The following is a 23,065-nucleotide window of genomic DNA, read 5'->3' on the forward strand; positions in this document are numbered from 1 at the left end:
TCGTGGAGGGTAGAGTTCACTTACGCGGCCAGTCCCCTCTCCAGCTCACTTTTCTTTGTCTAACTACGTACCTTGAAGCTTGCGCATTGAGTTTGAATCCGCGCGGCAACGCCCGTTTGTCCACGACATAGGTAGTCAAAGACGACTGCGCATTGAATGCACATGCGATCAGTGTTTGGGTCAATGGCAGTCAATTCGCGACCTTGCTATAGCTAAGGCATCCATTGAGCCGAGCCAGCAGATTGGCAGGTCCTCTTAAGCGCGCTGGTCAGGTGCTTGCCGCCTCGCCACGTGGTGATGTCGTGGAGGTCGTCATCTGAGTACCTGCATTACCGTACAACAGAAGAAGATGAGGCTGTCAAGAAGGTGGACGGAGCGGCCGCTTCCAGGTTGGCAGGATTGCAAAGTAAAGCTACTAAATGCTTGGGAAGTCCCACCGACATTTCAAGTTGTCTCAACCCCAAAGCTGCAGTGCCGTCACCGAAAACATGCCGCTCAAACATTAGTTCTTCTCCAATATGCAGAAAGCTACTGTTGTAAAGACGCGAACTCGTTGCACGCTAGTGCCAGCAAATATCGATACAGAGCGCCCATAGCAACATATTGATAGTCAAAGGACAGCAGATCATATACTACTGCGGGACAAACCTCTTTCGCAATCGACCACAGGGTGTGGAAAATAAGCCTTCCCGTCCGCTCAGGCAATTCAAGCCACACGCCGAACGGTTAGTAGTTAAGTGGGTGACCATTAGCGAATCCCGTTTGTTGATTGTTTTTGCTTTTTGGACGTTGGACGTCTGCTCCTGCCGGACACCGCAACGAGCCTCTCGGCCTGCTGCGAGTACTCTGCATCGACCCCAAAACCAGGCTTTGCAGGAAGGAAGAGAGTCTCTCAGGTTTTCTCGCGATGGTCGGTATCGAAGGCGACGGACTCCGAGCGAAGATCGATTGACCGGAGGACAAGGCATTCAGCAACACCACAGCCTTTTTTTCTCATTTATCGTGAGGGTAAACTGTTCCACCCTGCCGTCTGATCTCGTCCATAATCTGCATCACGCGCACAGTCTCAGCCCACGGCATGATCTCACTCTCCTTCTTCCCAGCAGCAATGTCCAATGCCGTATTATCCGCCTCATACACAAACCCCTGCCACTTCTGCTCATAATCATACTTCTTCCCCTCCGGCTTCTCCCCGCCCTTCTGCCACTTCGGATATACCACGAACGACTTCGGATGACTAGGCGCACCACCCCAAACCTCCACAAAACCATCTGTCCCGTCAATCGTCGCCACGACCTTGTCACCCCCATTTCCCCTCTCCGTTGTCGACAGCAGCACACCCTGCCTCCCACTCTTCTTGAAGTGTAGGATCGCACTGGTCGTCACCTCAACGCCGTCTTTGAAGTCTTGCGCCGCCAGGATCTTCGGCTCCTCCGGCTTCGCGGGCAGATCCGGGTCCAGCGTCAGCAGCAACCACGTCAGGGGATAGATCCCAATATCAAGCAGACTCCCCGCGCCGAGATCCAAGTTCTTCATGCGGCTCGAGTTATCCAGCTTGGCCATATCAAAGTAATTCTGGAAATCACTGCTTGCACGAAATACCTCCCCAATGACTTTCTCCCCATACAACATCTGCCTCAGATCCGCTACCATAGGTCGATGACGCAACCACATCGCTTCGTGGACATACACGCCCTTTGCCTTGGCGGCAGCGAAGACCTCCTCTGCCTCCTTTGCGTTGATAGTGAACGCCTTCTCGCAGAGCACGTTCTTCCCAGCATTGATGGCGGCGAGGAGATCCCGCTTGTGAAGTCCATGAGGCGAGCCAATGTACACGCAGTCGACGTCCGGGTCGGCGTAGACTTCGTCGTAGGTGCCATAGATTTTGGGTTCGTGCTTGGAGTGTTTGATATATTTGGCGGCAAATTGCTTTCCTTTGTCCAGTGATGAGGAGCCGATGGCTTGGATGATGTGCTTGGCTTTGGCGTCGGCCCGGGGGATGTCGAGATCGGCCACGAACCAGGATGAGATGAGGCCGGTTGCTGTGTTGTTCTTGGTCAGTAAGATGGTGGGTGTGGTAATGGTGAGTCGGATCTGGACTCACTGATGATGCCCCATCTACAGGTGGGAGGGTCGTTGCTGGACATATTGCCGGAAGACCTCTAAAGTTCTCGAAATTAATTGTGCGCCTGGAAGCCGAAAGACAAGGTACGTACACAACACTTTCTAAAGCCTTTTAGGGGCACGCATATGTATATAACGGCGACTGATGTTTGACTGAACTGCGCTTCTGGAACGCTACCTGAAGTATATACATCCGTGGGTTGGCTGAAATGCCTATTGGAGAGGGGGAAAGTTGGGGTGCGTCATAGGATGACCACCGGGATAAATGCACTATTACCCGTGAAGATCCTGGTAGTGTATATATGAACGAGCCTATGCGTCCTATAGCCATGTCACAGCATGTCCTTCCGGATTATACCTAGGCTCGAGACACACTGTTCGACACGCTGCTCTTGCGGTGCTCTCCCTCGAGCTGCAAGCCCTGCTGAGTTCGAAGCACTTCCTCCTGCTCGGCGGACAATTGTGTGACATCCACCGTGACGACAGGCCCCTTGAACCACTTTCTAGCGTCAAGCGCATAGTAGAGGATAGCGCCTCCCCAGACCGCCGAGTTGATGACACAAGTGTAGTTCATGGTCTGCGCTGTCGGATTCGGACCACCGACCGGGAACATGCACAGCAGAATGCCGAAAGTGAGAAACGTGACAGCCGTCCACGCGATGGGAACGGAGAGCTTGCCTGTGTAGAACGGTCCAGGTGTGAACTTGTGCTGACCCCAAACGACACGAGCAAAGATAGGCACGCCCCAAGCAACATTGTTGCCAGCGACCGCCAAGGAGAAGAGAGCTGCTGCCGCCGCCGGAGCGATGAGGCAGAGCAAACCGAGGACTGCTGCCAAAACCGCGCAGGCGATAGTCGTGCGCAGCGGGATATAGCCGAACCTCTTCGAGATGACGCGGAAGTAGCCAGAGAAGGGCAGAGCTCCGTCGCGGGAGAATGCCCAGGATTGTCGGGAGGCCGCTACCAAGATGCTCACGCCCATGAGATACTGGACGATCATTAAGAGGGACATCATGCCCAGAGCGCCGTTCTTGCCGAGTGCATCGTAGTAAATTTGTGCCATCGGCTGTCCGTAGGCCGAGCCGAGTAAAGTCTCCGGGTCGGGGTTCATGCAAGCTGCAATGACAATACAGCAGATCCATCCGAAGAGCCAGCAGCTCCCAATACTCATGAGGATGCCGTATGGCACAGCCTTGGTGGCGTTCGCGGCTTCTTCGGACATGTGAACACATGAGTCGAAAGCGCCGATGGTCCAGATAGGGCTGAGCCATGCAAGCATATGCGCCCAACCGGCTGGCCACGTGGTGAGATTGTCCACCTTGGTAAAGATGAACGACGCATCATTTCGGTTCGAGCCGGTGCCAATCGGCAAAGCAATAATGGTCGCAAAGATGAGGATGAAGTTCATGCTGTCGAACGTCAGCACAATCACTTTGTGTCGAGGTGGCCAACTTACACAACGAAGACGGTCTGAAGCTTGCCCATGACCTTGGCCGCAACCGAAGCAATGACGCCATGGGTTGCTACAGTGGCCGCGAACACGCCGTAGATCTGGCCATTTGTTGGCGACCATTCGCCGTCTCTCGAGATCACAATGACGGAAAGAAACATGAGCGAGAAACCGTAGTCAATAGAGCAGAGTCCTCCAACGAGGCCCAGAGTGTTTGAATAGCCGACCAGGAATGACAGAGGGTTGCGCCATTTCTCGGACGAGAAGTAGTGAGTCCAGTAGTACAAGCCTCCCGAAGTTGGCATGGCAGATCCCAAGTCAGCCATTGCGAGGCCGACAATGAATATAAACATGCTGGCCAGGAACCAACCCCAGACAAGTCCGACCGGGCCAGCAGCAAGCGAGTAGCTGAGAGTAGAAGCGATCGAAGGAAGAAGACCCATGATCGCAAAGGCGATACCAAAGACCTCGATCATGGTGAAGTTCCTCTTCAGCTCCTGCTTGTAGCCCATAGACGCAAGGACAGCAGCATCGGCCTCCGATGCCAGGTTGTGGTCGACCTGCAGAGAGCCGCGGTGCAGAGAGGCTGGACTCTCGGGACTGCTGCTGGCGTCCTTGACGGCAGCATGCTTCTCGTCTGCCATATTCGCGGCTTCGATATTTAGGCGGACTGCGGTTAGTTGGTGGTGCCTAGGCGGATGCTCAAGTACTTCGAAACTGGTCACGAAAGGGACTCAAGACGCAATCGGCAGGGGTAGCCACGTTCTTATACAAACCATCGCATGGTCTCACAGGGACGCCGTGCCGTGTCGCGAGCTTCCCACGAAAGCCAAATCCCCTACCTTGAACCAGTCACTGGCGCCGCTCAACGGACTTGTGCGAAGTCTGAGGATGTCGAAACAGTGAGCGCAGGGCCTCATCTGCATGATTCCTAGCTAGTACTTGCGCTATGCGTTACTACTGGTCAGTTGCCCTGATAAGAGCGAAGGAGCTCGTCAAGCCTAGCAGTAGGGACTGATAAGCTTCGAATAGGCCTGCAAGCCGACGGCTAGTTTGTACGCACTGTTGGACCGATATCGTGAGGGGTAGGGGTTTGTCACTGGTTGCGCTTATCTTTGTCGAATTCATCTGTTCAAAAATATGCCGTCCGGGATCGCACCACTGCCATTTGAATTCGTGGCTGCGTCTAGAGCTGCATAGAACCACGTGGTACTCTTCCTACGCCTTCGCTGTCGGCCATTGTGTGGTATGGCTGGCGTGTGCATCGTCTCGTCGCGGAACACCGCATGTAAGATGACCGAGTAATCGCCTTGCTGCGGAGAGCTCGATGCCTTATAAGCGGCTCACGGCTGTGGCAGTAGGCGCGAAGCTTGGCGTGGTGCTTGGCGCTTACGCTTAAACGATCGGGAAAGTGCTGAGCTTCATCCTTTCCTTGATAGAAAGAACATTTTGAAATCAGTGCACAGTCGAACAAGCGACATCCAGCTAAAGTGAGAACCGAGATGTAGAGAGTCCTTGTCCAGGGACGATTGCCAAGCTTCCGCTGGCCCACCACCAAAGGTACAGCACCTTGCCAAATTATACTACGTAGCAAATACGTCAAGTAGGAGTCTCAAATTAGTCGAGAGTGCTTCGTTGTGCGCGGCTCCGTTTCCGATCTACACACTGGGAAGCTCAGGTTGGATGCGGATTTAGTCAACAAAGAAATGAAGAAAATGGAACTACACCAAGCGATGGACCAACGACATACAACCCCAGCCGGTCGGACCCTCCATCAGAGATGGCTATGGCTAATGACGGCAACAGAGCATCGTGTATGCAAAGATCTCACCCCGAATCCAGCAGGTCGAAGGGCATTAAGGAAACTTGGGATCGAGACAAATTCTTTGAAACAGTAGGTACTTCCTGCAGGTCTTCGTACTAAAAGTGTGGTCGCAGCACACAAAGAAGACGCTTGGGTCAAAATGGCAGCCCTTCAGGAGAGGCAGGTGGGTCGCCAGTGAATCGTGAACTCCGCCGAAGTCCGCCTCCTGGAGGTGAAGGGGTGGTTCTCGACCTTTCTCGATTCTGGGTGGGTTGAGGCGCCGGGCGGCGTACTGCGTTCGCAGCTTCCGCCCGAATTCGTTCACGCTCAGCCTGGGCGGCCTCTCTGGCTGCCTCCCTTGCGCGGACTGATTCCTGAACTGCATCGATCTCCGCACGTCTGGCAGCATCCTCTCGTCGTCTGCTCAGTGCCTCATCTATTGGAGCATTGACGACACTTGCGGCATGGTGGTAGCCTTGGAAGTTGCTAGGTTCGACTGGCTCATTGCCATCCTCGTCATCCGGGAGTACGTCCTCAGATATGAGGTTCCAACCATCGCTGCTCAAGATTCTCTTCAAGTGGATGAAGCTGTCTTTGCGAATGTCACCTACTATGGTCCAAGAAGGATCATCGATGGCGAACGTCATTGGGTTCGACATGTCCGCGGTCGTCTCTGCCTTGATGACATACTCGTGAGTCATGTTGCGCGTGATCAGAGGTTCGTGGACCCCTCGCCTCACCCATTGTCGTCCAATGGGCCACGCTCGATCATCGCGGATGCCGACTTCTTCCCTCGAGTAACCAGTTCCGTTGGCTCCTCTGCCTTTGTGCGTGTAGCACGGCAGAGCAATGATCCTCGTTGTTCCTATTCGGACGACGACCAGGAAGCGTTTCTTCTGCAGGAGGGGCTGGGTCGATTTACAGTCCTCAAAGTATACACCGTCCTTACTCTTGAAAGCGCCTTGCAGCTCTTCATCGTCGTTCGTCCTTTTGTACTCGGCCAGCTCATTCCTGGCAGTCCGCAAGCCTTCTAGGTAAGGTCGTTCGTAAACCAATGCTCTTATGATCATGCCCGGTCTGAGCATGCGGTTGGGCGGTGCAGGAGGAACTCTCCAGTCATCAGTGAAGGCTTTCATGCCTGGGTTCTTCGCATTTGTCGTCTGACTGCTGTTAGTTCCCAGGCCGCTTGGTGGGCGAGCGGTCGACGGCCCATCTCCGGTGAGTTGGCTGCCCATTCCGCCCATGTGAGTGTCAGAGCGAGGACCGCCGCCTCGTGGACCGCCGCCTCGTGGACCGCCGCCTCGTGGACGACCGCCTCCTCGAGGACTACCTCGTGCAGGGTTGCCTCTGCCTGACCAGTTATCCGTTGTCTGTCCATCCCGCATTTCTCGAGGCGCCGTTGGTGGCGACCATGGCGGCGGCATCTGCTGGTTAGGAGCAACGCCTTGGGGTTGTGGTGGCGGTTGTGGCTGGCTTCGAGTCTGTATGCGATCATACAGGGCAGCGGCAGCAGGCAATCTAGCGCGGTCGTCACGAGAGTTCGGCTGGTTCCTGTCGCCTTCTGGCCTTAGATAAGCACGATCTGTGGGCACGGATGTGCGTCGGTCATCGCGATCAGCGCGATCAGCTGCCCGGCCCTGTCGGCTGGAACTTCCTCTGCGCCGCTCGTCCCCGTACGTGTCTGAGAAGTTCTGATTGGACACGCGCCGAGCATCCTCTCCAGATCGAGAACTATTGTCTTGAGCAGTCGAGTTTGTTCGCGTGCGTGACTGACCCCGAGCTCTCTTCGGCGCCCGTTCGTTCTCGCTCTTACTGTCGCTGCCATCTGAATATCTTCGAGGCCTTTTCGATCCACCACTGCTTGCGCTACCCTTTTTCCCACCCCGCTTTCCCGACATACTGTTCAGTATGTTTGCAGATTAGGTGCAACTCAAGATCTGAAAAGCTGTGATAGAACGCAATGCAGTCACAGTGGACAATCGGTCCGCCCACTCGCCGCAAAGCTCATATAGAACGAACACACTCATTGTGTCTGTGTTCGTGTCCATTATGAGACAGCCCCGTGGTCTCGATCTGAACAAAGACATGTCCGCACCCGGATGTGCTTCTCGAGCATTGATGGCCTACCGTCATAATCGAGTCTCGGACCACGTCTGAGTACAAAGAAACCGTGAGTCTTGGAACGTCTCCGATGTTCCAGATCGGAACCTTGCATGACCCGACAAAGGACGACCACATCGTGGTCATCTTTGTATCTGCGCTTGAGTCCGGAACAATGGAATCTTGTCGGGTCAAAGCGCACACAATGACCGGAATCCTTTCTCAACGAGCGCAATCCATACAATTAGACGTTCTTTGATCGTCCGGCGGAAGCGATCCCATCGGGTGGTCCAAGCCTCAGCCAACAGCGCAGAGCATATTGATCAACTCAACAGCAACATCAACAAGAAGAAACAGACAACTTATGCCAGCAAGGACGCGTTTACAGGCTGCGCGAGAAAAAGAGGAGCAGCTTCGGACGCTACAGGGTACCGATCGGAGTGGACGCGAAAGTAGGCACTCCAGCGACGAGAGTGCATCCAGCAGTGGGGAACCCAGCGTCCAAAGCGATGGTGTAGAGCCGTCCCAGACCGACAGTGGAACCAGTCGCGGGCTCACTCTTTCTGACCCAGCTCTGTCCGCCTCCGGAGAAGGCGATGAGGTTGGATCGCTTGGAGGAGGGCCATCGAACTCCCGATCGGACCATAGCCAGGAAAAGCAGAGCGAGGAAGCGCAAGAAACATATAGAGCACCGTATGGATCGTGGTATGCCACAGAGAACAAGGTACACATTGAACAAAGTGCACCTGCCGCCAACGAGGCTCCATCGACCACCAACGACAGGCTTGATGCAGAAAAGCAGAGAGTGTTGAGCTTGTTTAGGGCATATAGCGCGAACAGTCGTCTCAAAACGCTCAGGTCATACGTGACCAGAGCGAAAAACAAAGAAAATTCTTTCCGACATACCATCGAGTACTGGTTCATGGGTGCGGGACTGGCCGACTCTCTCAATCGTGGAAGTTCGCTAGAGCAGATTTGCAAGTCGTGTGGCTTCGAGGAACCAAGACATTTGCGAACGATCCGTCGATGGAAGCGCGCATGTGCGAGGAAAGAGCGACTGGAGAAGGCCCTGAAGACGGAGGAGGACGTGTTCGAGCGAGACGCGAATGATGTGATCTGGAATGCCATTTCGCACCTGAGTCCTGATCTCTTGAAGTCTGACTTCCTTGGTGACCTCCATGGGCATGATAGGGCGTTCCGGCCAGATCCGCCACCGGAGCGATCGCTTCTGAGTGGTGTGCGATGCAAACTGCCCAGTGAACCCAGTGAAGTTTCGATGCTGGGCGCACCTGGAGAAGCAGGATTCGAGGACGACGCGTCGATGGTGGCCAAAGAAATAATTGAGGACCCTTCCTCTGCGAGTTCCGTCCAAGAACAGGCCGAGGAGACCGTGTCAGCTTGCGAGGCAAGAGAGCTGCAAGAGGCCCGAGCCAAGGCAAGGGAAGAGTATTTACAAGCCAAGAGCAGACTGGACGCATCTCGGAACCACTACGAGCGGTGGCTGAAGTATTATCGCTTCGAACCCAAGTTCCAAACCTCTGAAGAGGCCGAGAATTACCACCTGCGAACGCTGGCGGACAATACACGGACTGTGATCCACAGAGAGGTGGCATACGACGCTGCAGCGGAAAACGCACGACACTTGCAGGCAATGAACACGAACAGCGTGTCATCTCGATTTCCAGACGCCTATGCGGAGGAATGGCAGAAAGCTGTTAATGACGAGGCCGAGTGGTCATTGAGTCGATTGAAGCCTGAGAGAATAGAAAGATGGCGTGGAAACGTGTTGAAGGCGCAGTGTGGAGAGTCCTTAGGCGACATGGATGACGCAGAACTGACGGTTAGAGACGAGGAAGATGACATCTCAAATCTCAGAGGCGTGTATTTTGGCGAATCAAGTTCGATGCTTGCGTATTCGACCCGCCATGGAGATAAGATTATGAATTGGGGGATCGAGGCGGAACGTATCTGGGAAGAGATGACTATATCGTCGCATTCCGGAGAACCAACGGAGGTCGAACGGACGGACCAAGAAGGGATGGACATCGACGATGCTAATGCTCGGGATGCAGACCATGAAGAGACGAGAGACCAAGGCAAGACAGGGTCCGAAGCGAGTAGTAGCGGCAGTGATCCGTACTGTGGATTTTGGGGTGTCCAGAAGTGCTCCATAGTTTAGACTGTTTCCAGGTTGGACAGCAGCATGACAATGCTGCGGTCATGAGATAGGCCCATCCAAATAACTGTTTGATTGACTGGCGAGATGCTGTTGCCAAGTTTCCAAGAGGTGAAGTCCAGGACAGAACCTATGTAGATTAGCAAGGACAGACCTATAGAGATTAGTGAGGAATTTCGTGATTCGTGACAGAGGCGTTGACATCACGTGGCTGACCTACTCTGGCACACATCATGTATGCTCGGCCCTCCCTCAGCGACAACACAAATCAATAATAGCAGGAGAATGTCATTGTGATCCACCTGACCTCATGTCTCAGCTTTTGGAAGAAGGCAGCACGCTATACTAGTTAAGACAAGGCGTGGATCTGGTGCCCTTGAAGTCAATCCTCGGCATCGTTGCTGGAGTGTTGCGCAACTTAGAAGACTTCTGCTACTTCGCTGCTCCACCACGAGCTGGAGTAGCTGCTACTCATAGCCCGGGTTAGTTTTGCTGGGTATTGGCAGAGTCGCTGTAGTGACGCCCGCTGACGCCTTCGTTGAGGTCTGAATTGCCGACATTATGGATGTCGAGATACCGGCTGTGCCTGATTAGTGAGAGCCGGAGCACGTCGATGATCGGAGCAGGATCAGTGGTTTTGTGTGCAAGGGCTTCGCTTGTGGCTAGAGGCGCTGGTGGTCATGCGACGACGCCTTTGACGATTTATATGCGTTCATGTGGTTCCGATCAGTACACCGCACTGCAGTTCATGGAGATGGACGGGGGATTCGGCGCAAATGATTCGGGAAGACATAGGAAGGTAGAGAATGGCCGTGAGGAGCGCGGTGGAGATACACGGCCGCCAAGATCCCCCTCGCTCGCAACGGAGATAAACCTACAAGAGTGCTGACCGTGGCCGGGCGAGAACCTGCTCCAGACGTCTGGAGCAACAAGGAGTCGCGTTACCGAACTGCTCGAGTCCTCACCTGGAGCGTGGGAGGTCTAAGTCGGGTCTACAAGCGTTGAACAAAGGACGACGGACAAAGGCAGTAAGCCAGGCGTTTGCATTCGGAATTCTATGTAGCCAGCCTACAGGAGCGTGCTATGTAATCGATCGCATGCTGGGGCGACAGTCTTCAGGTTAAGTGTGCTCTGGTGGTATGATACATCCGATGCGAAATGCGTTTGATGATCGCAACGAACCCCATCTAAGCTTCGCTTTCCCTACTTCCATTGGCACAGGATCCGCTGAAATGGTGTTGATACCGCCAACTGCGATGGCGAGTCTTCCAGACCTTCGACACCAACGACGAAAGAAACGAGCTCTGTCGAGGCTTGTGAGCGATACGTAAAGGTCGCCCGGCTGAGCGGAAGTTTCTTTGGGCGCGATACGGGCCTCGGTCGAGCGTAGGTCTCATCCATCGTGTTCGAAACCATGTGACACCAAGATATCTCGCAGGTCATCGTGTGGGGTTCGCTTCTTCTTTGCAGCCAGTTTTGGGTCCATTTGGGCGCGAACGTTCATAGCAGCGTAGTAGTATCCAACACCTAGCTGAGCCTCGTCAACCGGCGTCTGGTCATCGTCATCGTCAACTTCAGCGTTCTGGTCGAATTGTGCGAAATGCATGCCATGCTCCAGGTATAGTCTGTTAAGACGGCGGAGGCTTTCTGCGCGGATGTCTCCGACTATAGCCAACTTGTGGTCAAGCTTGATACTTACTGGGCTGGCCAAAGCCACGCAGGTTTCTGGCTTTATGATGTCTGCTGACTTCATGTTCGTCGTCATCAACGCTCTATGACGGCCTTGTGGATGCCATTCTCGTCCGTAGGGATATTTTCGGTCGTCGCGGAGGCCGACGTATTCAAGTTGCGTGGTCTCGTGTAGATGGCCGATTCCTCTACCTGATTTGGTGTAGCAGGGTAGATAGGTGATGCTCTGCGTTGACATACTAATGACGACGCCGAGTCGCGTCTTCGCCAGCACTGCGTCTGAGCGTTTGTAATCCAAGAAGTAGATGCCGTGTTTCGTCATGAAAGCCCCCGATCGGGGAGCGTGGGGATTCTTGCGTAGGTAGTAGTCGAGCTCATTCTTGGCCGCTCGAAGATTGTCGCCATCGTGGAGCAGTTCATAGCTGCGCACGCGGATTATCATTCCTGGCCGAAGGTCTTGACGGTGAAACGGGTTGATATCCACCCAGTCCTTACCGCAAGCTTTCCAGTCCTCATCGGAAGCTTTGATGCTTGTGTCGAGCTTTATGGTTGTCTGAGTGGTGGACCCTGTTCCACGGGACTGACTGGCCACCGGTATCCTACTGGCAGGAGTGCTACGTGGGCCAGACTTGCTGCTTGAGCCAGTGCGAGTTGCAGTGGAAGGTTCGCGGCCCTGACCGAGTCGTTCACTGCTCCCAGGCGCAGGTGGACGCACGCCTGGACCAGCATCTCTTCTGTGATTTTGAGCCGATGTCTGTTCGTCTGTGTGTGCAGTAGACCGTGTAGCGCGATTTGAACCAGATCGCCCTCGTGACTGGTCATGTGACTCGTGGTCACGGCGACTTATGCGGTCTCTGTCTTCGTCGCCATCCCCTCTACGCGACTGTGCTCGATGATCTACTCCGTCCGGACGTCTCTGAGAGTATACATTTGTAGCTGTATCCTGCCGTGAGACTTTGGATGAGGATCGATTTGACTCTGATCGTTGATCAACCGCTGTATTTCTGTTGGAAGACATCAAGATGCCGTTGGTGCCACGCGTGCTTATTGGCGCTGTGAGAGAACCATGTGTTTCTTGACGTGCGCAGGCTCTCGTATTGGGACGTGTGTCATTGTCATTCGCGCGTTGCCGAGTCAGCTGGCATCCATCGAAAGCGACTTCGAAGTCTCGTTTTCTTGACCCACGAGCAGGATCTTCTCTTCCACTTCCTGACCCTCGAGGTGTTGCCCGAGACATGATCGTTCGCTACAGGCAGGTCTCGCAAGTTGTGCGAACATCGACAGCTTGTGCAAAAGGGACGATCCATTTGGGGATGGTTGGCCCATTGAATTAGGGTGGGCAAAGTGAAAGTGACCAGGCCCTCCCGTCACCTGGGCGAGCTCAAGTGTCGCCATGCCGAGAACGCCTCATGGTCTCCAGCGCCCTCGATAAGCCTGCTGCCAGCTTCAAACCTGATACAATAACAACTCGCGGGCGCGCTGCAATCGACTGGCACAGAACAATGCAAGATGCCCATGTCATTACACAAAGAACGAGCCTTTGCCGTGAGCTCTTCCGAGGATCGAGGTGGACATCCGGGATGGCTGAACAAAGGACCCGCACGCTGCGATGAGCTTTGTACCGATATTTGGAACCAAATAACGCTTTGTCATTGAGGCCAAACAAAGACAAAGATCTGGGTCTAATATTCTCGAGTCTCGGCCAGTTCTAACAAACAATGTCAGCAGTAAAAACGAAAGCGTAGCATAGAGCGAGTAGCCGCCCCAAGGTACCCGAACCGCTCTCTCATAAGAGAAGTAAAACACTAACCAATGCCAGTCAGAACGCGAGCCCAGGCTGCTAGAGAGCGGCGAGAAAAAAATACGAACTTTTGAGGCGGCCGCTGCAAATCGTATTGACCGCCGGCGATCAGACAACGACCGACATTCTGCTGTGTCGAATACCGGGATCCCTCGTGACGTTCGCAGGAGCACACATTCGGCCCAAAGCAGGGCCACGGTGCGACACTCGTCGCTGCCTGCGTCCCATGTCGTCACGAACCGACAGCGTCTCGCTGATGACGACACACATCAAGCGGATGCTGCGGAGCAGCCAGCAACGACAGAGTCTCAGTCTCAGCCAGCTCTCTCAGGCGTCGCTGAACCGAGACCGCATGACAAGACCGTGAAAACTGATTATCACAAAGCCTCGTACGATGACCTCGATGCCTTCCAGAAGGTGGGCCTAGCAGTGGTCCGGACTCTCCGTGCGAATGGACGGATTGAGATATTGAAGTATTATGTGGGTATCTCGGCAGGCCGGGAAGAGCTCCTGCGGCTCAGTATCAAAGAAACACTTCGAGATATAGGATATCACGACCGCCTGCGCGATGGGATACCACTAGAAAGAATTTGCAAGACATGGGATCCTCATGGTGTGCAGGACAGGCGAACGGTACGTCGTTGGTTGCGAGAGAAGGCTAGAAAAGAGCGTCTGGAGAAAGCCGTGAGAACAGAGCAGGATAATCTTCAGCGAAACGTCGCTCGGTCGGCTCGTGAAGCCGAGACAGCAATAAAGCCTCGGTCCCAGCAGCCTGGCTTCTGGAACTTTCTTGACCAGAACGATCGGTCCCTTTTGGAAAGGCCGCCCTCTGAGCCGTCGCTAATCGGCCCACTCAATACCGCACTCGAGCCGAGTGATAGCTCGGTCCAGAATGACCAACTTGACATCGTCCCTGACCCAGATCTGGCGTTAGAGGTGCCTTCTGAGGTTACAATGGACAAGAGTTGGCCCGACGAAGCGGAGAGTGCTGCTGAATTTGACGATCAGCTCTCTGTTGAGAACGAGTCAGCTCAACGGGCGCGAGAATTGCAAGAGAAGAAAGCTCATGCCAGGCAAATGTATCTGGAAGCCGTGCGCAATCTGGAGTTGTCTCGGAATTATTATGACAATTGGCTGAAGTAATATCGCTGGCAGGGCATCGAAGACAAAACGTCCGAGGAGATCGAAAGAGACCACTTGAAAGGACTAGCAAACAATGCAGGCGATTTAATCGACAGAGAGCTGGATTACGAAGACGCTGCGCGAGAAGCACATCGCTGGCAAGCAATGAACACAAACAGCGTGCAATCTCGATTTCCTGACCCTCATCCCGAGGAATGGCAGCAAGCGGTCGATGAAGAGGCGGAGTGGTCTCTAGGACGCTTGAAACCTGAACGGATAGAGCAATGGCGTTCAGTCGTACCGATACCGATAACGCAGCGCGAAAGGTCAATGAGCGATATGAGTGACGCCGAACTGGAGATCAGACAAGAGGATGTTGATGTCTCGAATCTGGCCGGAGTCGAATTCGGCGAGTCCATGTCGACCTTAGCATACTCGGCTCGGCATGGTAATAAGATCGTCGACCATTACCTACAAGCTGAGCGCGCATGGCAGGACATGTCACTGCCTTTTGACGAAGGGACCGACAATGAGATGTCCGGAACTGAGACGAAGAACGATGAAGAGCAGGGTGATCGGAGCGAATCAGGCTCCGAATTGAGTCGTGGCAGCGAACCGTACCGTGGGTTATGGGGTGTAGAAAGGTGCACTGTAGGATAGATTGTTTCCGGATACTGCGGTGTGACACGGGAGAAATGTCATTGTGATTAACTTGCTTGAACTTATAGTCTTGATAGCCGTTGGAAGGAGCCAGCACGCTATCCTAGATAAGGTAAGGCGTACCTTATGGTGGGTCTATCGGAGACGCAGTGCACTGCAGTGCAGGCTGTGGTGAATGTTACCTCTTGCACATCCGTTCACATGTCGAGATAGCAGCGGTCCTGCTCCTTCAGCACAATGGCGACAAGTCCTACCGGCATGGAGGACCAGGGGAGGCTCCTGGAGGAGGCCCTCAGTGTCGTCCGCACTCAAGGACAGCAAATGCGCCGATGCCTGGAGAATCCGGGGAAGCTCATGGATGCCCTCAAGTGCGGCTCGACGCTCGTCTCTGAGCTACGGACGCCTACACGTAAGTCGCCATCTTCCTGCCTGTAGAACGGCCCCGGCATCTGTGGAGGAGGCCAACACCGCGGTCTCGCGCTCCAGCGTCGGCCGATGCTGCGTCTCTGCCTCTTGCTCTATGGAAAGCATCGCTGACGAGCACTGAGTTCGCAGTTGGACCCAAACAGTACTATGAACTCTACATGGCCGTCTTTGACGCTCTCCGTCACCTGTCCGATTACCTCCGCGACTCCCATCCTGTCAACCACCTCGCCGACCTTTACGAACTTGTACAATATGCTGGAAACATAATACCACGACTATATCTAATGATGACGGTGGGCACGGTGTACATGGGAGTCGAGGATGCGCCAGTCAAGGAGATCATGAAGGATATGATGGAGATGAGCCGTGGTGTACAGCATCCAATTCGAGGCCTGTTCCTGCGCTACTACCTCATGGGCCAAGCTCGAGACAATCTCCCTCAGAGCATAGATGACGGCCCACAAGGAACGATCCAGGATTCCGTCAACTTCATCCTTACCAATTTTGTCGAAATGAACAAGCTCTGGGTACGGTGGCAGCACCAAGGCCATTCACGCGAACGGGAACAACGCACACAAGAGCGTAGAGAGCTCGAGCTATTGGTTGGAAGCAATCTGGTCAGACTGAGTCAACTGGTCGATTTGGAGATGTATCAGTCCATGCTCATCAGTCCGCTCTTGGAACAAGTCGTTCAATGCAGAGATGTCTTGGCACAGGAATACCTGCTCGAGGTCATCACAAAGGTCTTCCCGGATGACTACCATCTTCACACATTACATCAAATGCTGTCTGCTATTGCTCGACTGAATCCCCATGTCGACATGAAGAAGATAGTCATTGGTCTTATGGATCGACTATCGTCATATGCACAACGAGAAGTGCCCGAATCTTCATCCCCGGAGGACAAGCAAGCGGCGGAGGAAGAAGCTATCAGCCGCTTACTAGAGAAAACCACCTTGAAGGAGGCCAAAAAGGCAGAGGCTAGACCAGAGCCGGAGCCTCCAAGTACAAATGGCTCAGAAAGTACTGACATCGACACTTCGGCGACCACGGAGACACCATCGAAAAGCGAGGAATCGAATCCCACGCCAGAGCAGGTCGAGAGCACCCAAAACGGTGACTCAAAAGGAATTGCTGACGTGAAACTGTACGAGATCTTCTACGAACAAGTTGTAAACTTGGTCAAGACCAGAGGCCTATCAATACAGGACACAATGGCCCTTCTGACCTCGCTCGTCAACCTCGCCCTCAACATTTACCCCGATAGGCTGGAATATGTCAACCAAGTCATGGCGTATGCCAGCGAGAAGGCGGCCGAATACGTCGACTCGGCGGATTTGCATTCAGCAGCCACACAATCAAACATGCTCAACCTGTTACTAGCGCCAATACGATCGTACCACTCACTTTTCACCGCGCTCGCTTTACCTCACTATCTCCCTCTTTTCCAGACACAAACATACACGACACGGCGAGCAGTCGCTGGAGAGGTAGCCAGAACAGTACTCCGGAACCGTGTAAAGATCACTACGGTCGAGCATCTCGATGGAGTGCTGGCGCTTCTGAAAGTCTTGATCAAAGAAGGCGTGGCACAGCCAGCTGGCTATTCAGGACTCGGCAACCGCAATCGCGGCGACTCGGACGAGATCGTTGAAGAACAAGGCTGGCTAGCACGGGTAGTGCACTTGGTTCAGGGCGCAGATAATGACACACAACTCAAGCTGCTTCAACAGACAAGAAAAGCCTACGAGGCAGGTAACGAACGCATCAAATACACGACACCGGCCTTGATCACAGCCTCGCTGAAACTCGCTCGACGCTTCAAAGCACGCGAGCACTTCGAAGACAACTGGCAATCACAGTCCTCCACCTTGTACCGCTTCATGCACCAAACACTCTCACAACTCTTCACACGCGTCAATCCTGGTTCAGCTGAGCTGTGCTTACGGCTTTTCGTGTGCTGCGGGCAAGTAGCTGACCAGTGTGGCTTCGAGGAGTTCGCATATGAATTTTTCGCTCAAGCTTTCACAATCTACGAAGACTCAATCAGTGATTCCCGAGCACAATTCCAAGCAGTATGCATCATCGCTGGCGCACTCCAGACAAGCCGTGGATTTGGCAAGGAGAATTACGACACCCTCATTACGAAAGCGGCGTTGCATGGCAGTAAACTGCTGAAGAAGCCGGATCAATGTCGGGCAGTCTACCTCGCAAGTCATCTCTGGTGGGCAATCGAGATACCTGGGAAAGAGGAAGACCCTGCAAATGTAGGTTTTACAATCATCATACTCGACAACTAGAAGCTAATACTCAATCAGTTCTACCGCGACGGCAAACGCGTCCTCGAATGCCTACAACGCGCTCTCCGGGTCGCTGACGCTTGCATGGACACCGCTGTCTCTGTGGAGCTTTTCGTCGAGATTCTCAACCGCTACGTCTATTACTTTGACCAGCAAAACGAGACAGTACGTTGCGCCTTCATCTCTGCCCCCTCAGCTTCTCCACAAGTGCTAACACAAATGATCTAGGTAACGACAAAATACCTCAACGGCTTAATCGAGCTGATCCACAGCAATCTCTCGTCATCGAATGCAGAAGGCGGCAACAACCAGCAGAGTCTGGAGAATCCGAAACGGCATTTCTTCCGCACACTAGAGTATATCAAAGGCCGGGAATGGGAGGGCGTTGTTACTGAGGCCAGATCGTGAGCATGGTCTGGCAAATGCGACGTGTTGCAGGCAGACGTCAACCTGGACCGACTTTGACCGAAGGGTCTCTGTGTGTGGTGACCTAGGATCTGCTGCCGAGCCAGGCCAGGGTCGGTCGTATCCTGTGCAGATAGAAGTTCGGTGTCGCATGCCGCTCGTTGGCTACAACTGTGTGCTAGCTTGGTCGCGCGGAACTTCTCGAGAGTGGAACATAGCGAAGCGATACTGCTGTAGAAGGCGCCAGTGCAGTTTTCATGGTGCCGGTGAACAGGAAGACCCAGGAAACGCCAACGGCAGATGTGCACACGACCCAGACAATGAAGATAGATAAGCAGGTTCCATAGCCGTGCTGGAGATGCCTGATCAATCCGATCCGCGGCATCGGTCTCTATGGAGCTCAAGCCGACGCCACTGCCTATATCTCATCACCACCCACTGCCCCTCCTCTCCCGGCGTTCCCCCTCCAAAATCTCTCGCTGCTCGCTTTCCTCTCGCGCTTTCGTTCCAACTTCCCGGTCCACCTCATCGACTTCGGCGTCACTTTGGTCGCCAAGCGCGTCTGCCAACACCCTGTTCGGGTCATCAAACTCCCCTCTGAGGGCCCTTGCTAGGGAGGAGCTAAAAGTTGGGTGCGAGGCGGAGGTGGTATTCGTGAGTGACATTGGAACTGAGATGGGTGCTGCGGATTCGGAGTCAGAGCCGTTGAGGGGCGAGGCCATGCCTGATTTCGAGCCGCCGCCGTCTCGGCCTAGGTAGGCTTTTAGTTTTGGGCGGGAGGTTGATTTCTTTGGTGCAAGGGTGCTTGTCGTTGAGGAGGAAGGGCCGTCAGTCGTCTCGGTAGCTGCATCCGCTTTGCTTGAAACCGCAGCATGGCTCATCGGATCTACATCGTCTCCCGACTCAGAGTCCGATTCGGAGTCATTCCGGAACATATCCCTCGTGCTCTGCCTTTGCGGCGGTTGTCTGGGTTTGAAAGTACTCCCGCTCGCATCATGCCTATGCTTCGACTGCCACCTCCTCACAGGCACCTGCGGCACCTCGCTCGCCGTCTCCGCCGCCGTAATACTCCTCCTCGACGCCCTCTCCCTCCTCAGATCACTCCACTGCCGCAATTGGTTCTGCAGCACATACCTCCCATTATTCGCCAACTTCATCACCAAGAACTCACAATGGTTGATATTCCGCAAATCCTCAAAGAACTCAACACTGTAGTGGTACCACGCCATCAGAAACACCCTCGAACACAGCCCGTGCGTGACCAGGACGGCCACACTCGCCATGTCGTCTTCGCTGAAACGCCGCCAGAGACTCCCATTAAAACTCGTAATCCGATCATAAACATCCGCCCCACTCTCCCCATTCGGAATCCGATAGAAGAAATGCCCATAATCCGCCCTCTCCCGCCACAACCGCTCAACCTCATCCGTCCCCGGCTGGAAATTCCCAAAATCCTGCTCCCGCAACCTAGGCTCCTCGTACACCTTGATCCTCGACCTCTGAAATGGGCTTGGCGAGGGCGTGTTGGAGCATAACCCACTCAAGATACCTTCTGTGGTTTCGCGAGTGCGGCGATAGGGGCTGATGAAGAAGTGGAGGGTGTCGTCGTGGCGGAGGAGTTCGCGGAGTTTGGTGCCTGCGGCGAGGGCTTGGGCTTGGCCTCGGTGGTGAGGGGGACTTTGTGGTCGGGCGTGGTTTGGTGGATGGTTTTGTCGCGATTGCCTTCGGATTGGGCGTGGCGTATTATGAGGATTAGGCGGGGCTTGCCCATTGCTCTGGGATTTGTGGTTTGGTGGTCGTCCTGGGCGAGTTGGTTGATGGGTGGTGTTCGTGTGATGAGATTCACTGGTGGGGCGGATATCTGGTGGCGCTGGAGGCGATGAACGCAGGAACCGTGCGCATCGGGCAGCTATACCCTACCCTACTTTTGCCCCTGTCGTCCTCTACGTAAACGATTCAGTTCGTCAATTTACACGCTATACTCTCGTCTTAATTTCTTGCGTACTGATCACTGCAACCATGGGCTAGTTGAGTCTTTGGGGCATTCGACCTGTCTTCGAGACAGTGTGAGCAGTCACAGCACTGTGGTCGGCCTCCGGAGACCTGCCACGACCATACTGAAGCAGTCCTTTGGTAGCGATGTCCTCGACCGATGAAAGCCTTCTTCGCCTAGCACTTGGCACACCGAGACATGGGGCTAGTTTGTCACGCCTGAACTAATGTTAGCATACAACAGGACTCTAAAGGCTTCTCGGACTGTATCTATTGCTTCTTCTTTGCCTTATTCTTTCGACTGCTTAAGCCCAACTTATGAGATCTCGTCCCATGAATCTGAACCCAGCGACGAACATGTTGCAGGTGTCGCATTTGTGAGTGCACAGCAGCAGTTCGGTGTTGACGATGACGAACGAGGGTGTCACTTTACTGAAGAGTCCTGAGCGCATCTGTGCCCATCGGAATCGGACTCGGAGTTCTGGAAGGGTCTGCAGACTCGTCTCAAGACGAAAGGAGAGAGCTTGGATTTTCACGCGCTCTTGACAACCATTCAGACATCCCGCGGCCCGAAGGCCGAGCTCGCCACAGTGCTGAACTCCTCAAAGCTGCTCCTGCTCTTAGATGAAGCCGTTGCCAAGCAGAACGTGGGTGTCTTTGTGCTGTTAGTGGCGAATGGCGCCAATGTCGCTCATACTTCACCCATGTTTGACGGAGAGGCGGTCGAGGACATAGTACGAAGCCGAGCGTCGTTGAACGAACGTTACTACGCGATGGCTTTGTTCCTCGATTTCGTATACTTCTGCCACCAAGAGCCCGTCGATGCAGTGTGGATAGATGCTTCAGGAACCCTGGGCGGTCACGTTGAGCCCGGTGGAGGAGAAATCAGGAACGTACTGGCCTTTCTCGCTGATTGGAAGCGGCCGTGGAAGCTGCCGCTCGATTTGAAGTCACAACATCGGCGCATACATCTCTTCTCAAACAACGTAAGTTGGCTTCTTCGGCACCTTGATCCCACTGACCAGGTAGGGGGCAATAATCTTGGTAAATACCCTTCCCATGTAGCGAGTACTCTCGCTAAAGGCTGCCAGGCGCTATTCTTGCTCCTGGAGAGTGTTGAGGCGAGAGGACCGAGCTTGCAACTCACGACTGCTTTTCTTGGTGCCTTTGCCCCGCCGGGTATCGTTCCTGGATATAGGGAACTTTTCTACCGCAATCCCAGCTACAGGAAAGATGCGTCGACCGAACTTGAGACTCTGGTGGTAAGCTTGGCCTGCCTGTCACTGTTGTCCGATGTCTGACTCCATACCGTTTCCGTGTCTGGCACTTGATGCCGTCGAAAGTTGGTCGAAGCAGAGATCAAATCATTCAGATTCGACGGAAGAGTACAATTCCAAGACCATGACTTTTGAGCGTGGTGGCTGGATGCAAAGAGCCCGTCTTCATGGCCATCGCCGTCTCCGTCGATATCGATCCGCACGCACACCACATCTCCCACGCACGCTCGATGAGAACTACTACCCCGGTTTGGGCAAATCCGATTTCTCCTATAGGAACACGGACCAAGTTGTGACGAAAGAGCCGTGGAGGAGAGCCCGAGTCAGCACTTCATCAGCCTTCAAGGACGGGTCGTACTATGCAGGCGAGTTGATCCTCGTGGTATCACAGCTTTGGGTCTGGAAGGTTCACGGAACAGTAATTTCTGCTTACCCAATATCGGATGGGTCATTCGGCTACACCTTTGACAGCGACACTAAGCGTTGGAGGCCACACCACGATCACGAAGAGCCCGCCGAGCTCTGCATCGCACGTATGCTAAGAAAGCATGTCCAAGCGTTCGAGTTGTCCAGGACCATTCAAGGATGCAAAACTCGTCCACTACTGGACATATTCGAAAGCTACGTCGTGCTCATCGTGTCGGAAGTTGACAGGTACACCAAATACACAAGGTCAAGCGAATTCAATCTGGAGACGGAGCGTCGACTGCTGCACGACGTAACCGACGTTCAGGAGGAGCTTGTAATGATCACAAGCGTTCTGAATCAGCAATCAGACGTCCTTCACAGTGTTGCTGAAAGCCTCAACAGACCTGATGCCAACGAGGATGCCAAAGACGAGATCGAGTTGTCGATCCAGATGCTGGGCGCTTATCAGTCGCGCATCAAAAAGATCCAGTCTGACGCAGAACGAATCGAGAAGTCGGTCAAAGACATGCTGGAGCTCAAGCGAGCGCATGCTAGCGTCACGGATGCGCATCACAGCCTTCTCCTTAGCACGGCTGTTATGGGGTTCACTGTTGTGACAATAATCTTCGCACCCTTGGCTTTTCTGACAGCTCTGTTCGCTCTGAAGCTGGACAGCTTTGGGGCCCTGTACGTGAACGCAGCCGACGGCTCGCGAATCGATGGAGTCTACGATGGCGGCAAGCTCGGTGGGATCCTAGGTTTGTGTACTTTATCTGTTCGAGGTGCTTCTAAGACTAACTGGGTACAGTGAGTGGTGTCGTGCTGACCTTTATCATTCCTGGTCTGGCGGTGCTCGCAGCTTTGTGGATGCTCGAGAAACAAGCGAGAATCATAGAGACCCAGACGGTTCGGCCAGGTCCAAAGATGCCACCCACAGACACAAAAGTCAGTTTGGAGACTTCGAAGGTGTGACTTCCCATACTAGCCACGGAACACACGACCTAGGAGAGTATCGTGGTGATGAATCTGACGGATCCTACGACGAGAACGCGATCACGTTGGTTCTGCGAGCCTCGCTGCTGGCCATCGGCCTTGTGCATGAAAGCACGCAGCGCTGGCTCAAGCACGGCAGTCCGTCTCACAAGCGACGGCAATGGTATTGTAAGGCACCTACGCCGGCCTGCAGCGACGATGTCGCAAGTGGCCAAAGCCCGAAGCGACGCAACGCAGCCGCATCTCGCGATCGCCTGTATAGACCTCCGAATGGACATTTTGATCGTAGCATGGTGCTGCCTTATTGTATGGGCTCTTGAGTATGGAGCGTGGGGAGT

At 54.0% G+C, this 23,065-nt stretch overlaps 7 protein-coding genes across 7 annotated transcripts; 3 read left to right on the plus strand and 4 right to left on the minus strand.

Annotated features, from left to right (window-relative positions):
- Positions 1-993: 993 nt before the first annotated feature.
- AB675_8270 (GABA-specific permease) lies at positions 994-4,218 on the minus strand (the record flags this gene model as incomplete). The annotated part of the gene is made up of 3 exons (XM_018148704.1): positions 994-2,042; positions 2,500-3,533; positions 3,581-4,218. The coding sequence occupies 3 exons, from the start codon at positions 4,216-4,218 to the stop codon at positions 994-996; spliced, it is 2,721 nt and encodes a 906-aa protein (XP_018004544.1).
- A 1,315-nt stretch (positions 4,219-5,533) lies between these two features.
- Positions 5,534-7,276, minus strand: AB675_8271 (uncharacterized protein; the record flags this gene model as incomplete). Its single annotated transcript, XM_018148705.1, has 1 exon — positions 5,534-7,276. The coding sequence occupies one exon, from the start codon at positions 7,274-7,276 to the stop codon at positions 5,534-5,536; it is 1,743 nt and encodes a 580-aa protein (XP_018004307.1).
- A 566-nt stretch (positions 7,277-7,842) lies between these two features.
- AB675_8272 (uncharacterized protein) lies at positions 7,843-9,657 on the plus strand (the record flags this gene model as incomplete). Its single annotated transcript, XM_018148706.1, has 1 exon — positions 7,843-9,657. The coding sequence occupies one exon, from the start codon at positions 7,843-7,845 to the stop codon at positions 9,655-9,657; it is 1,815 nt and encodes a 604-aa protein (XP_018004401.1).
- A 1,390-nt stretch (positions 9,658-11,047) lies between these two features.
- On the minus strand, positions 11,048-11,785 carry AB675_8273 (uncharacterized protein; the record flags this gene model as incomplete). Its single annotated transcript, XM_018148707.1, has 1 exon — positions 11,048-11,785. The coding sequence occupies one exon, from the start codon at positions 11,783-11,785 to the stop codon at positions 11,048-11,050; it is 738 nt and encodes a 245-aa protein (XP_018004171.1).
- A 3,378-nt stretch (positions 11,786-15,163) lies between these two features.
- AB675_8275 (Vacuolar protein sorting-associated protein 35) lies at positions 15,164-18,060 on the plus strand (the record flags this gene model as incomplete). Its single annotated transcript, XM_018148708.1, has 4 exons — positions 15,164-15,335; positions 15,482-17,619; positions 17,671-17,817; positions 17,881-18,060. 4 exons carry the CDS (start codon positions 15,164-15,166, stop codon positions 18,058-18,060), a joined length of 2,637 nt encoding a protein of 878 aa, XP_018004613.1.
- Positions 18,061-18,485: 425 nt separating this feature from the next.
- Positions 18,486-19,828, minus strand: AB675_8276 (Phosphoglycerate mutase-like protein AT74H; the record flags this gene model as incomplete). The annotated part of the gene is made up of 2 exons (XM_018148709.1): positions 18,486-19,556; positions 19,607-19,828. The coding sequence occupies 2 exons, from the start codon at positions 19,826-19,828 to the stop codon at positions 18,486-18,488; spliced, it is 1,293 nt and encodes a 430-aa protein (XP_018004698.1).
- A 629-nt stretch (positions 19,829-20,457) lies between these two features.
- AB675_8277 (uncharacterized protein) lies at positions 20,458-22,706 on the plus strand (the record flags this gene model as incomplete). Its single annotated transcript, XM_018148710.1, has 6 exons — positions 20,458-20,538; positions 20,607-21,035; positions 21,079-21,093; positions 21,141-21,311; positions 21,406-22,492; positions 22,543-22,706. The coding sequence occupies 6 exons, from the start codon at positions 20,458-20,460 to the stop codon at positions 22,704-22,706; spliced, it is 1,947 nt and encodes a 648-aa protein (XP_018004465.1).
- Positions 22,707-23,065: the final 359 nt, after the last annotated feature.

The sequence above is a fragment of the Cyphellophora attinorum genome, assembly GCF_001299255.1.
Source record: "Cyphellophora attinorum strain CBS 131958 chromosome Unknown Contig3, whole genome shotgun sequence".
Classification (NCBI taxonomy): Eukaryota; Fungi; Ascomycota; class Eurotiomycetes; order Chaetothyriales; family Cyphellophoraceae; genus Cyphellophora; species Cyphellophora attinorum.